At 47.2% G+C, this 16,288-nt stretch overlaps 4 protein-coding genes across 5 annotated transcripts in view; 1 reads left to right on the forward strand and 3 right to left on the reverse strand.

Annotated features, from left to right (window-relative positions):
• The window catches only part of bcat2 (branched chain amino-acid transaminase 2, mitochondrial), a 7,507-nt gene extending 4,688 nt beyond the window's left edge, over positions 1–2,819 (forward strand). Inside the window, exons 9-11 of the mRNA XM_067232004.1 lie at positions 142–282; positions 868–942; positions 1,283–2,819. Of these exons, the coding sequence (XP_067088105.1) occupies positions 142–282; positions 868–942; positions 1,283–1,324 (258 nt within the window). The 3' untranslated portion in view covers positions 1,325–2,819. The remainder of the gene's footprint in view (positions 1–141; positions 283–867; positions 943–1,282) is intronic.
• A 98-nt stretch (positions 2,820–2,917) lies between these two features.
• ifi35 (interferon-induced protein 35) lies at positions 2,918–6,539 on the reverse strand. The gene is made up of 9 exons (XM_067232023.1): positions 6,272–6,539; positions 6,089–6,160; positions 5,635–5,793; positions 5,427–5,543; positions 5,207–5,351; positions 4,898–5,004; positions 4,357–4,543; positions 3,966–4,075; positions 2,918–3,658 (listed from the first exon to the last, which is right to left on the reverse strand). Exons 1-9 carry the CDS (start codon positions 6,284–6,286, stop codon positions 3,458–3,460), a joined length of 1,113 nt encoding a protein of 370 aa, XP_067088124.1. The 5' UTR covers positions 6,287–6,539; the 3' UTR covers positions 2,918–3,457.
• An 860-nt stretch (positions 6,540–7,399) lies between these two features.
• rpl27 (ribosomal protein L27) lies at positions 7,400–9,653 on the reverse strand. Its single transcript, XM_067232198.1, has 5 exons — positions 9,603–9,653; positions 8,966–9,048; positions 8,259–8,428; positions 7,588–7,698; positions 7,400–7,486 (listed from the first exon to the last, which is right to left on the reverse strand). The coding sequence occupies exons 2-5, from the start codon at positions 9,044–9,046 to the stop codon at positions 7,438–7,440; spliced, it is 411 nt and encodes a 136-aa protein (XP_067088299.1). The 5' UTR covers positions 9,047–9,048; positions 9,603–9,653; the 3' UTR covers positions 7,400–7,437.
• A 222-nt stretch (positions 9,654–9,875) lies between these two features.
• rundc1 (RUN domain containing 1) lies at positions 9,876–15,970 on the reverse strand. Of its 2 annotated transcripts, XR_010875661.1 has the most exons (6): positions 15,451–15,970; positions 14,426–14,584; positions 14,048–14,246; positions 13,275–13,370; positions 10,270–12,906; positions 9,876–10,157 (listed from the first exon to the last, which is right to left on the reverse strand). XR_010875661.1 is itself a non-coding variant. In XM_067231859.1 (5 exons), exons 1-5 carry the CDS (start codon positions 15,841–15,843, stop codon positions 12,044–12,046), a joined length of 1,710 nt encoding a protein of 569 aa, XP_067087960.1. In that variant the 5' UTR covers positions 15,844–15,970; the 3' UTR covers positions 9,876–12,043. The 2 variants fall into 2 exon arrangements, 1 of the variants encoding a protein (XP_067087960.1); XM_067231859.1 differs by having other exon boundaries at positions 9,876–12,906.
• Positions 15,971–16,288: the final 318 nt, after the last annotated feature.

Raw genomic sequence — 16,288 nt, forward strand, 5'->3', positions numbered from 1 at the left:
CCTGCGTCTGTAGGACGGTCCCTGCGTCTGTAGGACGGTCCCTGCGTCTGTAGGACGGTCCATATCTAACGCTGAGCGGGGTGGAGGGGGGAGGGATCTCGCTCTGGGGAGTCCAGGCTCATGTGTGTCTTCCTCCGTCAGGATGAGTTCAAGGTGACGGAGAGGACCATGACCATGCGGGAGCTGCTGGGGGCGCTGGCGTCCGGCCAGGTCCTGGAGGTGTTCGGGGCGGGGACTGCCTGCGTGGTGTGTCCTGTCGGCAGCCTGCTGTACAAGGGGAAGGTGAGCGCGGGGGGCGGGTTGTGGGGGGATCGGGGTCTGGGTTCGAGGGCTGCTGCTGTGTCGTGTCTTTCTCTGACGTGTCTCTCTGTCGTGTCTCTCTCTGTCCTGTCTATCTCTGACTTGTCTCTCTGTCCTGTCTCTCTCTGTGTCATGTCTCTCTCTCTGTCCTGTCTCTCTGTCCTGTCTCTCTGTGTCGTGTCTCTCTCTCTGTCCTGTCTCTCTCTGTCCTGTCTCTCTGTGTCCTGTCTCTCTCTGACGTGTGTCCTGTCTCTCTCTGTGTCCTGTCTCTCTGTGTCGTCTCTCTCTCTGTCCTGTCTCTCTGTGTCCTGGCTCTCTGTGTCCTGGCTCTCTGTGTCGTGTCTCTCTGTGTCGTGTCTCTCTGTGTCGTGTCTCTCTGTGTCGTGTCTCTCTCTCTGTCGTGTCTCTCTGTGTCGTGTCTCTCTGTGTCCTGTCTCTCTCCGTGTCCTGTCTCTGTCCTGTCTCTGTGTCGTGTCTCTCTCTCTGTCCTGTCTCTCTGTGTCGTGTCTCTCTCTGTCCTGTCTCTCTCTGTCCTGTCTCTCTCTGACGTGTGTCCTGTCTCACCAGACCTACCACATCCCCACCATGCAGAACGGGCCCGACCTGGCCAAGAGATTCCACAAGGACCTGACCGACATACAGGTTTGCATCTTCCCACCGTAGTGCTTCCTGTGGCTCCTTAACAGCGTACTGACTACCAGGGGGGGAGGTTTGTTTTCAGATGTGGGGGGGGACAGGGGGACATCCTACTTACTGAGGACGATACAGCCGATAGATACACTTTTTCTTTGTAAAACAAAAAAACAAAAAAGTGGGTGGGATAGATTTGCAGTTTTCAAAACTGTCTCCCCCATGTGTAATGAAACCTACACTCCTGCTTACTATCATCTTAACAGCATTTTGTTTGCTGCAAAGCAACAAAATGACCATTAAAATCTTCTTTTCCTCTCTCCTCTCTCCTCTCGTCCAATACTGTGCTCAGTATGGACGTAACGCGAGTGACTGGGCACCTCTGGTTATCTGATTGGCCACTTGCACACGCCAATCACACCAAACCAGCCCTGTGTCTTCCCTGTTCAAGACCAGCAGCTTGTCCTCCAACCATAACTGCACTCCCACAAGCTGACCCCAAGTTGACCCCACGGTGGACACCTGCTGCTCTTGGACAAGCCTCACCTTGTTTCTGTGTTTCTGTCAGAAAGATACATCTGCTCATCATCAATAAGTAACGCTGTGATGACTGTTTAACAAACCTAATGTAGCCTGTCATAGTACTTCTGATGAAGGTAATACTGTTTGCTAGTTTTCCTGGTCTATTTCATAGCCTGGTCACCTCAAATAAGAGATCTAGATCTAGGATCTTCATTGATGCTGTTTGAAAGCACAAACACTTCAGTACGCTAGCCAGTCTCCATGGTCGTTCCTGCAGATAGGCACAGATATATTTTTATGATAAAAATGCAAACATTTGCAGCTGTTGAAACGAAAGCAGCTATTGGTTCCTTTTGTTGATCGTGTTTGTGATTGATTTGGTTCATTTGCTAAACTAACAAGCTTTTTAGCGTGCTTCACATAGGAAGTGTTAAACCTTCTCCCTGGCTGACTGCGTCCAAGCTGTTCTTTGTTAAACCGTCGAAAGACGATTTGGATCTTTACCGGGGTGACTGGAGCAGGGTCGGGGACTGTGTAGCTGTAGATTGCGGATGGCAGATTCTACATTGATTAACTGATGCCAGAGGTGCTTTTAACTATTTCATAGATCAGGGGATTCATGCTTCATTGTTTTGTTTCTTCTTGTGTCTTCAGAAGGGGCGTGTGGTACTAAACTTGACACAGGAAACGTGTGTTTGTCAGTGTGTTGATCAGAAAGAGGCTGATGGGAAGATATTGTTCTGGAATTGAAATTGAGATTAAAGAGAAGTGAGTTTTAGGTGAGCTCATGCACGCACAAAGCTAGAGGGTTGTTACACTGTAGAGGTGAGTCTCTTCTGAAGAGAGAGAAGACCTCCTCTACATCCTGGATGCTGCCAGGAACTCTGCACTAGGACCTGTGTCATCGTCATGGTAACAGTACTTGTATTTGTTTTGTTTTCAATTTTTTTCTCTGTGGGTTTTAACTTATTGTTTTCCTGGCATTTAATATCTAGTCTTCCCATGTATTCGCTTGTTTCTATCGGATTCACAGTATATCCAGCTTTGTGTCCTTGTTCGGATGGTGATTAATTCCTCACTCTGAATGTACAGTATTATGGCAACTCCATATGCCTGTCCTTCAAGTGCCTGACCTGTAGTGTGTCCAGTGGGCCTCCGGTCTGACTGGTGCCTGACCTGTAGTGTGTCCAGTGGGCCTCCGGTCTGACTGGTGCCTGACCTGTAGTGTCCAGTGGGCCTCCGGTCTGACTGCTCCAGGACTGTATCCTCTGCAGAATCGTTTGTATTTTTAAGTTGTATTGTGGGAGTTAGTTCTTCTGTATTTTTGCTGTTACTGTATTTTTACAATAAATGTATTTGGTGTTTCAGTATTCGTGTCCCTGTCTGTCTGTACGGACATATTTCAAGAACTTAATGTTGTGGTTCTGATGATTTGTCATGTAAAAGACATGCGTTGGAATGATCTGAGTTGAATCAACTTTATTATACAATCTTCATTATAGGTTGTTTAATTAGTATTTCAAAATAACAAATTAAGATGAATAACAAAGCCCTAAGTATCCCCTAAGTTGGATCTGCCTTGGATGTAGGTAAACAATCAAGTAGATACAACATATCTTAGGTAATTATGATTTACATATATCACAATGAATAAATTATCTACATTTACATTTATTCATTCATCTTCAACCCCAACCTGTCGTGTAACAACTCAATATTTATCTTTAAATGATTCATAATTTGTAATCAACACCCTTCAAATATACTGTATTTGGGATCTAATTCAACAAGACCCACGTTGCACAGACTTGTATGCAATCCCTTCATTGAAACAGGAATCCCAAGACCCAGAGCATAGAGAGGGCTAGAGGAGCAGACTCCCAGAGCATAGAGAGGGCTAGAGGAGCAGACTCCCAGACCCAGAGCATAGAGAGGGCTAGAGGAGCAGACTCCCAGACCCAGAGCATAGAGAGGGCTAGAGGAGCAGACTCCCAGTGTTCCGTCTCTAGTCCTTGATGGGACACTCCTCTTGGAAGAACGCCAGGCTGTGCTGGCCCAGAGGGTTGTAGAGGAAGGCCTCCACCTCTCCTCCCCCGTTGCTGCTCTTCTGGAAGTGGATCTCCAGCAGGTCCTGCAGGTTCTCCTGCTCCATGATGGCAGGGATGCCGGCCAGCAGGACGGTGTGACTGCACTCTGACACCCTGGTCTGAGGGAGGGAGAGGGGGAGGGAGGGAGAGCAGGGGGGGAGGGAGGGAGGTTTGATGTCCTTCGTAATCTTAGGACAACCTTTTTTTTATATATATTTTGCATTTTTCATGCTTTATCGGACAGTTTTTAAGTGAAGTGTGACAGGAAATGCAGTGGGAGAGAGGAAGATAGGCAGCAAAGGGCCACGGCTAGATTCGAACCCGCTGCGGTAAGGCCTCAGTCCGCAGGGTACACACACTCACCCGGTGAACTACCGGGGCGAAAGGACGCCTATTTTAAACCTGTGTTTCATCAAATAAACGTACCTGGAAGTGTGTAATCTTCCCGTTCAGGAACGGAGTCACCTTCACTTTGTGCTTCTTCCCTTTCCCAAACGCCACATCATGTTGCTGCTGGTCCGTCAAACCTTTCGCAACTGGCAAAAGAGCAGCACGCCGTCAGCCCCGGTGAGTTTGAGCCACACATTACATTTACATTTAGTCATTTAGCAGACGCTCTTATCCAGAGCGACTTACAGTAAGTACAGGGACATTCCCCAGAGGCAAGTAGGGTGAAGTGCCTTGCCCAAGGACACAACGTCATTTTGCACGGCCGGGAATCGAACTGGCAACCTTCAGATTACTAGCCCGATTCCCTAACCGCTCAGCCACCTGACTCCCAGTACCTGGCCTCATCTGGTGCCGGGGGCTCACCTACCGTGGCCGTGGACAAATTTGATGACCACGTTGCCAGAGTCTTGCAGCAGGTCCGTGGACTCCACCTCCGCCCCCCCGTTCTTCCCTTTGCCGAAGTGGAGTTCCAGCTTGTCCATCAGAGCCTCCCCGCTCAGCTTGCTGGGCAGGCTGGACACGAGGACACGATGGGGACAGATCTGGGTGTCCATCTGGCAGCGACAGGCACAAGGAAGACAAGACAACAAAACGTTCTTTAGTTTCAGCATGATTCAAATACTTGTGTTGTATACAGTCTGTCTCTAGGCAGGATCCTCTACACCAGTGGTCTTCATTCTTCAAGCCTGGTCCTCAGGGTCCCCCTGCCCTCCATGTTGTAGATGTGTTCCTGCTCCAACACACCTGGTTCAGATGAAAGGGTCATTATCTGGATTCTGCTGAGCCCTTCATTAGAACCAGGAGTGTTGGAGCAGGGAAACATCTAAACCATCCAGGACAGAGGGCCCTGAGGACCAGGGCTAAAGACCACTGCTCTACCCCAGCCCAGAGTGAGAGGGCCCCTGTACCTCCACAACGCTGGGGACCAGCATCTGGACGGGCTTGGCCTCCAGGGTGATGGTGCATTCTCCCAGCTCCACCTTGTGCTCCTTCATTTCCAGGATCTTCTGGGCCACTGAGGAAAGGATGGAGGTCAAAGGTCAACTCTTGTTTCTCAAATGGAAAATCTTAATGATTCTGGACATCAAGTTATGAAGGAATGTGCTTCATGGGACGATGAAAAAGGGCGAGGGCCTATTCACATACAAAACAGCATATCCCTAAATTCATACACCCTGAAAGTACCTGAACACAAGGATACTAAAGTATCATCTTACCTTTCTCATCTTCAAAGGTAATGAGTGCTGTGCCCTCTTCCATGGGGTACAAAACATGGGGCTTCATCTCGAAGCTCTGTGTTTTTGCATCGTTTCCTGTCACTCCAGTGAATACAACCTTTTTCTCAGGCACTGCAGTGGACACCTAAAAAAACATTGACCAGTGATAACAAAGAGACACACCAACCGTGAGCCTACGGTGTTAATAGTTCGGTCTTACTGCGGTCTGCTGTCTGAGGAGGTAGTTATCCTTCTCCAGCTGGCTCCCTTGTTCCAGCGCTGCGTCGATCTGATCTTTCAATCTGACCTCCTCCTTGCGCAGGCTGGCCAACATCATCTGCATGGGAAAAACTCCGTTCTCATCAAGCAATCACATAATGTAAGTGACAGCAAACATGGGTGAATCCAAAGTGAAATTACGAGCCTACCGTTTTGTTTTCAACCTTTATGGCGTGACTGGCATCATCTTCTTCCAGCGCTTGTCTTATTTTGTTTGTGCGCAGTTTGAACTCATTTTCTAGGTTTTTTACTGCATTTAATCCTGTGACTAGGTCCTTTTGCTCCTGAAGCACGAGACTGTGTTGTTCCTGGGAACATAAAGCCAATAAACTACAGCGGAACTCAAATTTTTAACCAGCAGAGGGGTAATCTTTAGAACTAATCCAACAAAATGTATTTGTAAAGCCCTTTTTCAATGCCACATATTCTGGGTATGGGGGTAATGGGGTCAGAAATAGTCAAATATTAAGCTACCACATTTAGAGTAGCCTATAGATAGTTGAAAATGATTTAGGACACATTTCCAAACAGAAAGATTGCTGGACACTATTCAACTATTCGACACGCGTCTAACGTCTTCACACAATCAAAACTTTATTTCACCTTCAATTTGACGATTTGTTCCTGAATTCTTTCCATGGTCTCTGTATCACCATTAACTACAATTGAGAAATCCTGAAAAACAAGGCAACTCCATTAGCAAAGGCCGATCACTATTTATTCTTTAGTGAAATCTTAAAGTGTTGTAATAATATTGCGCAAAAATACATTTATATTGGCAATTACCTCGTCTGAAGACATGTGAAGATTCACTAAAATACACAATGATCGGCGTCGATGTTTTGTTTCGGTTCAGACAACTAAGGAAAAACAAATTTAAAACACGGTCTGTAGCCTATCCTTCGAAGACAAAATGTTATTCTAACATCCAAGTAGTATACAAGCAGACACTTGTTAGGCTATGCCTCTTAATTCTTGACAACAAATTATTTAAAAAAAAACAAATATATAGTGCCAATGCTAACTTAACAATTGTGTTCGGATTGTGACTGCTTTCTTTCAGTTTCATTTCTAAATTTACTGGATGAGTCATAATGCTGCTTGCTGGCCTCCACGCCTTATTTCGAGTCTCCCTGTCCACATTTACCCTGTGCTATCTATCCTATATTGATCATAATAATCGGTGCAAAACTAGACAGTTTACAGGTTTCCAATCCATTATCAGTTGAGCACGTCAAAACAAAGACGGTCACATTTCAGCATCCTTCTCAATTTTTATTTTAATACATTTCATTTATCATCTATCTTTGAATCCGGTGGTTTATTTCAGAACGGCTGGCAGGCTTCCACCGTTAAATAATTTAAATTTTCAAGTTGAACGCATCAATCTGGTGCACTTTGAGTGACATTAAAAGGCTAGATCTATGTAGAATCTGTGCTCTTGTAAACTATGTAATGTTCTTTTAACCAGACATTTTTATAAACAATTAACCAAACGGGATTACCTGTGGTGAACTACTTTATTTTCTATAAGTCAAAAGCAACACTTACTGTAAAGCTAACACACATCATTTTTAATAGTTTTAAAATTGTTTTCTACTAGATGATGTAAGATGGGTCTGTAAACCTCTCCCCTCTGATTGGCTGTATGGTTTAGGCATTAGGAGTGATGATTGGTTCCAGAGCCAGTTGTAAAGTTGCAAAGCAGGTAAAATGCTTTTCTCATTGAATCTGCACGAATCAAGTAGGGTACCCATTTCGGTTTCAAAAAGGTGAGTCTCACCTACAGGTGAGGAGTTTGCATGCCTGATGTAAGAATGTAAGAATGATATCTGCTATAAAAGGGCTGTAAGAATGATATCTGATATGAACGGGAGTCTTACCAGACCAAGACACAAAAGACAGCACAACAAATCCATTTTTATACATTTATTTGTGAAACCAATGTGAGCCTAGAATCGGAGCTTCTGGAAGAACCATTTGTTCTTGCCTGTCTTGTATCTGTTAAAAGAAGAAAATAATCAGATAACATCTTTCAGAAGTACAGGAAACAAAGATGGAGCCAGTTGACCAGACATGTGGGCTGAGCCAGGGCTCCTCACCTCTCCTCAAACTTGATCTTGGCCTCCCTCCTGGCTTTGCGCTTCAGGGCGGGGTCTCTGAAGACATCCTTGTTGACGACGGTTTTGTCCAGGGGAATGTCCACTGAGTACCTGTTTAGACGGCAGGGGGCGGAGTCAGAAAGGGGCTGTCAGAAGGGTGTCTACCCGTCCTACACATGAGCACCATGGAAACAGTACGACAGCCAAAGCCGTCTGTTCCATTTCAAAACTAGCCACAACCAGAAAAAAAAGGATTCATTCAGCTCTGATTTTAAATTAATCTGACTGGAATTCAACAAAATTATCTAACATGAACACTTATTCATAGATGGCGATGACATACTTGATGTACAATACAAAAATGGTACACAGTGCCATGCCCAGTATAGAGCATCCCCTGCCAGAGCATGCAGAGGGCGAGTACACCCAGGCCTGCTCTGTCCCAGACTGTTTCAAATCACACAGCTTGATGCCACTAATCCCTGTGGATGCTTTAGTGAACAAACCGCACAGAAACATTCAGAGATCTGCAGGGCTGGATACATTCAAGCTGTGTGCATGTAAACAACTCCTTCTGGATGAGGAGTGTTCGAACACAAAGGACAGGATGTCATCTGGCACGAGTCTCCTCTCAGCCAGCCCCTCCTGTGGCCACACCTGTCAGTACACACCTGGTAGGCATCAGGTGGTTGTAGTTGTACACCTTGACGAAGGCCTTGATCTTGGACCTCTTGGCAACCTTCTTCTTGCTCATGGTCGTGGTCACCTTGCGGGGGTAGCGGTCGATCCCGGAGACCAGAGCGTGGCTGTAGGGGCGGTCTGAGGTGCCATCGTCAATGTTCTGAAAGAGAAGGAGCGAGAATGGTTCAGGAGGGGAAGCAGTTACTGTGTTAAGTGTTGAACTGATTCAGATGAGGTTCTAATAAATCACTAAGCTCAGCAGAAGCCTGGTAACAAACAATTCATTTGAATCAGATGTGATGAGGTGAACATGCAGGGCAGGGGGTCTCTGGAGCACAGGGTTGAGAACCCCTGAATTTGATGTTATGTTGTCAACATGAATGTCTTTGAATGGCATGATTCGACCGATGCATACTGTTATGTATGTACCCTCCGACATGTACATTTACATTTAGCAGACGCTCTTATCCAGAGCGACTTACAGTAAGTACAGGGACATTCCCCCGAGGCAAGTAGGGTGAAGTGCCTTGCCCAAGAACACAACATCAGTTTGCATGACCGGGAATCGAACTCTGGCAACCTTCGGATTGGCAACCTTCGGATTACTAGTCCGATTCCCTCACCGCTCAGCCACCTGACTCCATGTAACAAACTGCACGCAAGTACAAACGACAACCAGCAACTGAGTTAATTTTACCTTGACAATGACAGCTTTGCGTCCAGCGTAACGTCCAGCGAGGACCATCACCACCTTCCCAGGTTTCATGAACTTGCCCATGTCTGAAAAAGTCAACAAGCGACATCGGTCATCATGTGGTGCGGTTAAGTGCATTGTTGCTACACTTATCAAGTTGATAAGTTAAATGACGTTAGTCAATATTTCTTTTGAGATCGCCTCATTCAGTACAGTGCTCAAATCACTTCGTTATCCATTTGTGGCTATTCAGTTACTAGCTACATTAGCAAGTTGAAGCTAGCCATTAGCAGCTTCACTGCCTAGGCAAAACTGATGCTGAGAAACTATCTAGTCATAACCAATGCGTACTAGCTGGTCCTTTGAGCAATTACTGGTTTGTAATCATCTTGAATCTTAAGGTTTTTGAATCTCAGAGCCCACACCATGGAAGCTGCCATGTTGGTACGATAGCTAGCGGTAGGAAATACCAACACAACCTAAATTTGATATGTTTTTCAATACGGATGCTTAAACATCGAACATACAAAGCATGTTCAGTTCCTTACTTTTAATGCAATATAACAGCGTAAAAATAATGTGTGAAATTATCTGTAATTTGCCGATGGATGACGATTATTTCAATGGTAATTTTACTCACTAGTGCTGTTCTGTGGCCACCGCTAACAGGAAAGGAAGTTGGGAGGATTTTCGTGACCTTTCACATCAACCTAACAATACGTCATTTCCGGATGCAGGTACGCGCATTGAAACGTTTACCATGCCACTGCATCGTTGAAAATGTTCATGATATTATCAATGAGAGAGATAACGATAGTTTGTAATGATACATACGCTATGTATGAATTAATCATAAATATATATGTACATGTATTTATATCAAACAGACGAGGCTTGTTGGCTTGAGGTTTTGTATTTGCTTAGACAACAAACAATAATCCGTCAGAATGCGGTTAGACTTAACAAATTTAAATTGTGAGTAAATAATAATGGACAAAAATATATATACTAATGGGGTGTGACTTACTGCACTACATGTAGAGCACTTAATGTGTTCTAGGGTGGACACAGAACACAGCTGTTATACAGGTTATTTAGACACATGGACGTGTCTCAGACACAAATACCTCTCCTATAACAGTAGTTCTCAACCCTGGTGCTCAAGGACCCCTGTCCTGCATGTTTAAATGTTTCCCTGCTCCAACACACCCGATTCAAATGATTGAGTCGTTCTATAGCTCAACAGCAGCCTGATGACTACCCATTCATTTGAATCAGGCGTGTTGGAGCAGGGAAACATCTAGAACATGCTGGACAGGTGGTACTTGAGGACTGGTTTGAGAACCACTGATCTAGGATATGCAGGTCAAGGTGGCACAAGGACCATGGATGAGATCTGTCCTACCACCCCTAACATACAAACACACACCAGGGGAACGCAAGGGGAAGGTTATGCAATTACATCACATTTATACAGACACATTTCGACAACAAACAGAATGTTGATATTAGTTTAGAGAATAACAAATCATAACAATGGAAAAGTACGAGAACAGGTCAGGTGGAAAACACACAACACGCCTGTTTCATAACATTCATGCTTTGAACATTCAGATGCACACGTGATTCACATGTGATAAGAAGATAACATTTCACTTAAAATGTTTTTACTGATCTCTCAGGAAACTCAGCAAAAGAAACTGAAATTGTCCACATCCCATATCATTTTAAATCAGGTATATAATTAAATACATAGCAGTTTAGGAATAAACATGTATTCATGTAATAATCAACATGTATTCAGGTAATAATCTTAATTGAAATAAGTGACATTTGTGAAATAAGCAGCACTTACTACAGGGTGTACACGTCATCCACTTGAACACAAGAGGCTTTGTTCAAACGATCAGATCATTTCTCACAACTGTATAAGGAGTGAAAGGTTTAATGCGACAGTTTGGCCTGTTTCACAATACAATCTTTCCATGTTATACAATCATGAGCTGGTTAGAGGGGGTACTCTAGTGCCAGTTGTAATTGACCCCCGAGGGCAGTGAATTGTGGTCGATCAGTCCTCCATGGACTCACTGTAACAAGACACGCACGCATAAGTTACACAGTGACCAATGCAAGGTAACACAGAGCTCTGGTATATGGTGTCACTGTCCTGTGTTATGTGGAATAACGTTACTTTTGGTCTCATTAGCAATCAACCATTATATGGATGATGGTTTCAGTATCCTATTACAGTAAAAGGCCCCAACCACATCCCCGTGTGGGGCCACCTCATCTCCATAGGGATAAGACATAAAAAAGCTTCAAGTTTCTACTAGTGAGGCGTTCAGAATGGTCTTCTACTCAGACATCAAGGGATTAGCATCAGTCGCTATCGTCATGCACAAGCGCAAAATCGAGAGCTACTGTCGCGGACGGTTTCGTAGGCCGTCTAGCCGAGCTTCTAAGAGCGGCGTGTAGAAGAATGACGCAGAGGACTTTGTCACGATGAGCACGAGTGGCGAAGTAGCGTTTGTTAACTGAAACGTTAACGTAAAGTGTTTGAAGCTACAATTTAAGAGGTTGGTAGAAAAAGAACTTGCAGCTTGAAATCATAAGAGCTTGATAAGGATCTAGTGCATCCTGGTCGTAGCTGTCTAGTGTTAAAGACCTTTTGATGCTCAGTAGTAATCTATGTAATGCATCACCTAAACCTTCAGGAGGGCTTTATATTTAATAAACCTTTGGGTCACGGATAATGGTTGTGATAATAATTCATATGAAACCAAACCAAGTTACAGAATATCAAATAGACCATGCAACCAAACATCACACACTTAGTTTGGGTTGAACAGCGATTTAAATCGACCACTTTAGAGAGGGTAGACGCTTTGCCAGCTTAGGGGACAAACCAAACCACACTTCCTGCTTCACAAACTTCTTTCGGCACGTTTGAAGTCTGAGACTCATTCAGGACTCAACGAATCAGTCAATAATACTGTTAAGTACCAGAGGAAAACGACAACCAGTGCTGAGGTCACGGCCCCACCTCAAAGCCAGGCCTAGCGCCCCCTCTCCAGGCACAACTCAGAAGGCGTCCTTGATGTTCTTGAGCTGTCGTACCGCCAGATCCACAGGCAGGTTGAACCGGAGGTGACTGACGCGCCCCAGGATCCTCAGCGCTCCCTCGAACCCCGTCTGGGCCATGTAGCTCCAGGGCTGGTAGTGGGGGTGCACCAGGGTCCCAGACTTGCACAGCAGGTTGAGCCAGGACACCAGCCTCTGCTCGTTCAGCGCCATGCACACCAGCGCCTTGAACTCCGAGTCCGCTCCTCGCTTGTAGCGGTCGTGCTCCTGCAGGACCGAGTGGATCGCCCACAGCAGGGACTGTTTGGGGGTGACGGTGACAGGGCCACCGCCCATGGGAAGGCTGAAGGACTGGGAGAGCTGGCGGGCGGGCGACTCCACGAAGGCCTTGCCGTTCTTGGAGTGGTAGTACTTGACGAACAGCTCCCAGGGGTGCATGGTCTGCGGGGCGGAGCTGCGAGGCAGCAGGCAGGAGATGGGGGCCAGGACCAGACTCATGCCCTGGGAGGGGGCGTAGAGGCCGTGGGCCAGCAGATCCCTCAAGGCCAGGGCCAGCTCCTTCCTCACGGCGGCCGTCAGCTCGTCCCGGGGCCCCAGGGCCGTACCGCTGCTGGAGTAGCTCACCACGTGATCCACCGACGGCTGCCTGCAGGAGGCCAGGACTCGAACCCGGTCCACGGCCCCCTCCAGGCGCTGCAGGAGGGGCCCGTGGCCCTGCCCCCCGTCGGTGTGGGACCACATCGGGGGGACGCGGCCGACGGCGCAGCCGAACTGGCTGACGGCGAAGATCTGCAGCACGGCCAGGGCGCGTTGGATCAGCTGCAGCCCCGTGTCGCGCACCTTCTGGGCGTGCTCAGGATCCACTACCGAGAGACACGGGCATCACATTCATATCAAGCCGTTCATTATTTACAGAGCTCTATTCAAAACGACTGTCGTCGACCGATGTGCCGTACATAAACATGGGATGTCGTCAGGTCACATGTTGAAGGCCATATCAAAAGTTTTCTGCTTGGTTTTTAAACTGAGCAGTGTGGGGGCGGTTCAGCATCAGAACACACACATCTACTGGGATGCTGTACCAGGGGCGGAGGATTCATTATACGCTACTGTGCAGTCTTAGGCACAATTACAAAACAAACAATCCTGTTGTACAGCTCCTGGAGGCTATGGTCGTAATGTAGCTAGCTGGCTGGCAGTGATGGGAAGACAGCGAAGGGTTAATACTGACTTTTCTTCCGTCCTCCAGGGGCTCTGGTGTTGGAGCCAGCGTTCCCCGGCTGCTGGCTGGGGGCCCCGTCCGAGAGGAGGGGGTTCCCCACCTCGTCTACGGGCGGAGGGCAGGAGGAAAGGAGAAGGAAAGGAGGAGAAAAGGAGAGATTATTTCAGCGCAGTAGTTATACTCTAATCGAAATGTATTTGTACAGCCCTTTTGACAAGCAGTGTCACAGAGGGAAGACACACGCCCACAGAACTGCACCTCCGCCAACCTCAACCCTCAAGGAAGACGAGGAGAAACTCCCAGGAAAACTCATTGAGGAAAAATGGAAGAAACTTTTGTGAGGATCAGTTCGGTGAGGGCTCCCCTCCTCCAGAGACGGTTGGTGACAGAGAGGTGCAGACCAGAGGCTGAACACAGTCATGCTCAAATAGAATACTGACAGACACTGTGCCTGTCCCTACAGAGGTGATAGGTAAAGTCTGTGTGCATATTAAAAGTGGACATCTATGTACACTGATACCGGTTTTAACAGCATCCTGTCCTGACAACGAATGTCAGGCTTAGTTCAGATACCCACAGCCAGCAGGTGGATAGGAGGGTGAGGGAGACCCAGGTAAACAGGGTTAGGGTAAGGAGGGTGAGGTAGACCCAGGTAAACAGGGTAAGGGTTAGGAGGGTGAGTTAGACCCAGGTAAACAGGGTTAGGGTTAGGAGTGTGAGGTAAACAGGGTTAGGAGTGTGAGGTAAACAGGGTTATGGTTAGGAATGTGAGGTAAACACACCCTGGATGAAGTTGATGAACATCTCCAGGTCTCTGATCTGGGTTTTCAGCTGGTCCACCAGCTGCTCTTTGACCCGAGCTGGGTTGACGATCTGGGCGATGGCAGCGTCAACCCTCTGTCTCAGCTCCTCTGGGGTCAGGTTCCCGATGTCCTCGTTCAGGTTCACGTCCAGCTTCTTAATCAGCTCGTCGATGATCACCTGGCGGTCAAACTGTGGTTAGCGCCGCCGCTGACAACGCTCAGGACCTAACGAGGGATTTATGATCACTCGGCTAATGAATTGAAAACATTTTCTTAGCGGCCCGCTTGGATTAGCAACCCGGACGGTCGATAACATCCAAACGTGATGTCGGTGTGGAGCGAGTGAGGAGGCCCTACCTTCTGTCTCTCCATCACCACAGCCTGGGGCAGTGAGTCGTAGCTGCCCTCCTGGTAGGCAAAGCGCTCCAGGTCGTCCAGCTGCGTTTTCAACTGGATGATGAGGTCCTTCTGCTTCTCTCTCTGGACCTCCAGACGCTCTCTCTTCTCCCTCTCGCTCTGCAGAAGGGAGGGAGGGGGCGGTCAGACAGGGGCTCAGGTGGAGGGGGGGGGGAAGAGAATGTAGCACAACAGCAGGTAGTCTCTGGCTGTTTCTAGAATGCCAGGCATGCACTGCTGTGTGGAAGTGACCTTGAGCAAGACTCTGGACCCCAAGTTGCTCCTGCTAACCCAGCCCAGCCTCCGTCAGAGTGTGTGTGTGTTGAGTGTGTGTGAGTGTGTGTGTGAATGAATGGGTGAATGAAAGGCCAAAAACGTGCTTTGAGTGCCGCCAAGGTAGAAAAGCGCTGAATAAATGCAGTCCATTAACCATGCACACGTCACTACACAAGACCGCTCTACAGAAGTGGCTTTGGAGAACAGGGGCTAGCGGACTGATCCTAGTGACACAGCTGCAGTTATACTCACCAAGTCCTCCTGCTAGGAAAGCATGTCAAAGGAAGAGAAGAACTGCGTTGAGATACATCCCTAACCGGGCATGACTCCTTGAGTTCAATTGAAAGCACCAGAGAGTAAACATTAGAGGTTCGGTTTAATTTAGCCGTGCACACACGGGCTAGATTGCACAGCTACCGCTGTGCCGGAGGGGTGTGCGTTGACGGTGCGTGAGTCACTGTTTGCACCACCATTTTCTGTTTTCCTCCAGTGAACAGATAAGGTTTGATCTGCTCAAGATAATGTTGAAACAAAGGAAAACAGCCCACCCACGTAATTGTGTGCATCTGCATGCATACATATAGCCTACAACTGTCAGACAAGTCAATGATGAAAACAAAGTATCCAGGATATGTTTTTCAGAAATGTCAGTCGGCAGGTGTACACCCACACAATCGAAGTACCCGTGGCAGACAATCGGGACAACTTACCGAGTTTTCCAGCTGTTTTGTATCCTGTGCTCGGCATCCTACGACGTGAGGGCAGCCTTTGAAAGCGAACTCTTCCAGTTCCACTAACATCCTCTCCTTCTCGTCAGTCTGAGCATGAACAATCTGCTTCAGCCTGAACTGCACCTGAGCGAAGTGAGACGTTAGCGCTAGCAGCGAAGAATTCAGCTGGGCCTGTTCCTCCTCCAGCTTCCTTAGCCTGGAAGCCATCTCCGGCTCACTGGCCGAAACGGATCCTTTCCCTCTCGGTTCGGTCGTGTATCCAATTCGACTCTCATCCTCCGGGTTGGCAACAGCCCCAACGGGCGCCCATCTCTCCCCAGCACCGGCGAAGGCAGCCTCGCTGTCCGAAGTTGACAGTTCCTCTGTCGACATCTTTGATCAATTTAATTTACGGAGATGTACTACTAAATGTAATCGCTTGTACAATAAATGGCCCCAATATTGTGTTTAGTATTGTTGATGAACCGCTTAAAAAAAGAAATAAGGATTAGCTACGAACAGACAGGTGCATCGCCATCTTTACAGCAATGATTCATTTCCTACGTCAAAATGGGAGGGGCCCCAACAAGCCAAACAGTGCAACGTCAACACGGTGAACACAATAGCACTCGGAGCGGGGATCGATCATTAAGTTATTTAACATCCCCACACTTGTTCGTATCTTTAAAAGCGCAGAGGCTCAGGTAATCTGACTCTCACTATTTTTTGTAGGCCCTATATTTCCTGTCATTCGTCTTGTCTATTGTCTATCCCAATAAATCAGAAATGCCGTAAAAGTAACCTTAAAAGGCACACAACTGTCCAAGGACTTGGTGAC

The sequence above is a fragment of the Osmerus mordax genome, chromosome 3 (genome assembly GCF_038355195.1).
Source record: "Osmerus mordax isolate fOsmMor3 chromosome 3, fOsmMor3.pri, whole genome shotgun sequence".
Classification (NCBI taxonomy): domain Eukaryota; kingdom Metazoa; phylum Chordata; class Actinopteri; order Osmeriformes; family Osmeridae; genus Osmerus; species Osmerus mordax.

Excerpts from the sequence above, each read along its gene's own strand:
- ifi35 (XM_067232023.1), bottom strand. Across the intron at positions 5,794-6,088 it reads AACAAATCGTCAAATTGAAG|GAACAACACAGTCTCGTGCT; the intron begins GTGAAATAAAGT and ends TTATGTTCCCAG. Across the intron at positions 5,544-5,634 it reads TAAAGGTTGAAAACAAAACG|ATGATGTTGGCCAGCCTGCG; the intron begins GTAGGCTCGTAA and ends TTTCCCATGCAG.
- rpl27 (XM_067232198.1), bottom strand. The coding sequence starts at position 9,046 with ATGGGCAAGTTCATGAAACCTGGGAAGGTGGTGATGGTCCTCGCTGGA. Across the intron at positions 8,429-8,965 it reads GCAAAGCTGTCATTGTCAAG|AACATTGACGATGGCACCTC; the intron begins GTAAAATTAACT and ends CTTCTCTTTCAG. Across the intron at positions 7,699-8,258 it reads AACCACCTGATGCCTACCAG|GTACTCAGTGGACATTCCCC; the intron begins GTGTGTACTGAC and ends CCGTCTAAACAG.
- rundc1 (XM_067231859.1), bottom strand. The coding sequence starts at position 15,843 with ATGTCGACAGAGGAACTGTCAACTTCGGACAGCGAGGCTGCCTTCGCC. Across the intron at positions 13,371-14,047 it reads GTTCATCAACTTCATCCAGG|ACGAGGTGGGGAACCCCCTC; the intron begins GTGTGTTTACCT and ends CTCCGCCCGTAG. Across the intron at positions 12,907-13,274 it reads CCCTGGAGGACGGAAGAAAA|TGGATCCTGAGCACGCCCAG; the intron begins GTCAGTATTAAC and ends GTCTCTCGGTAG.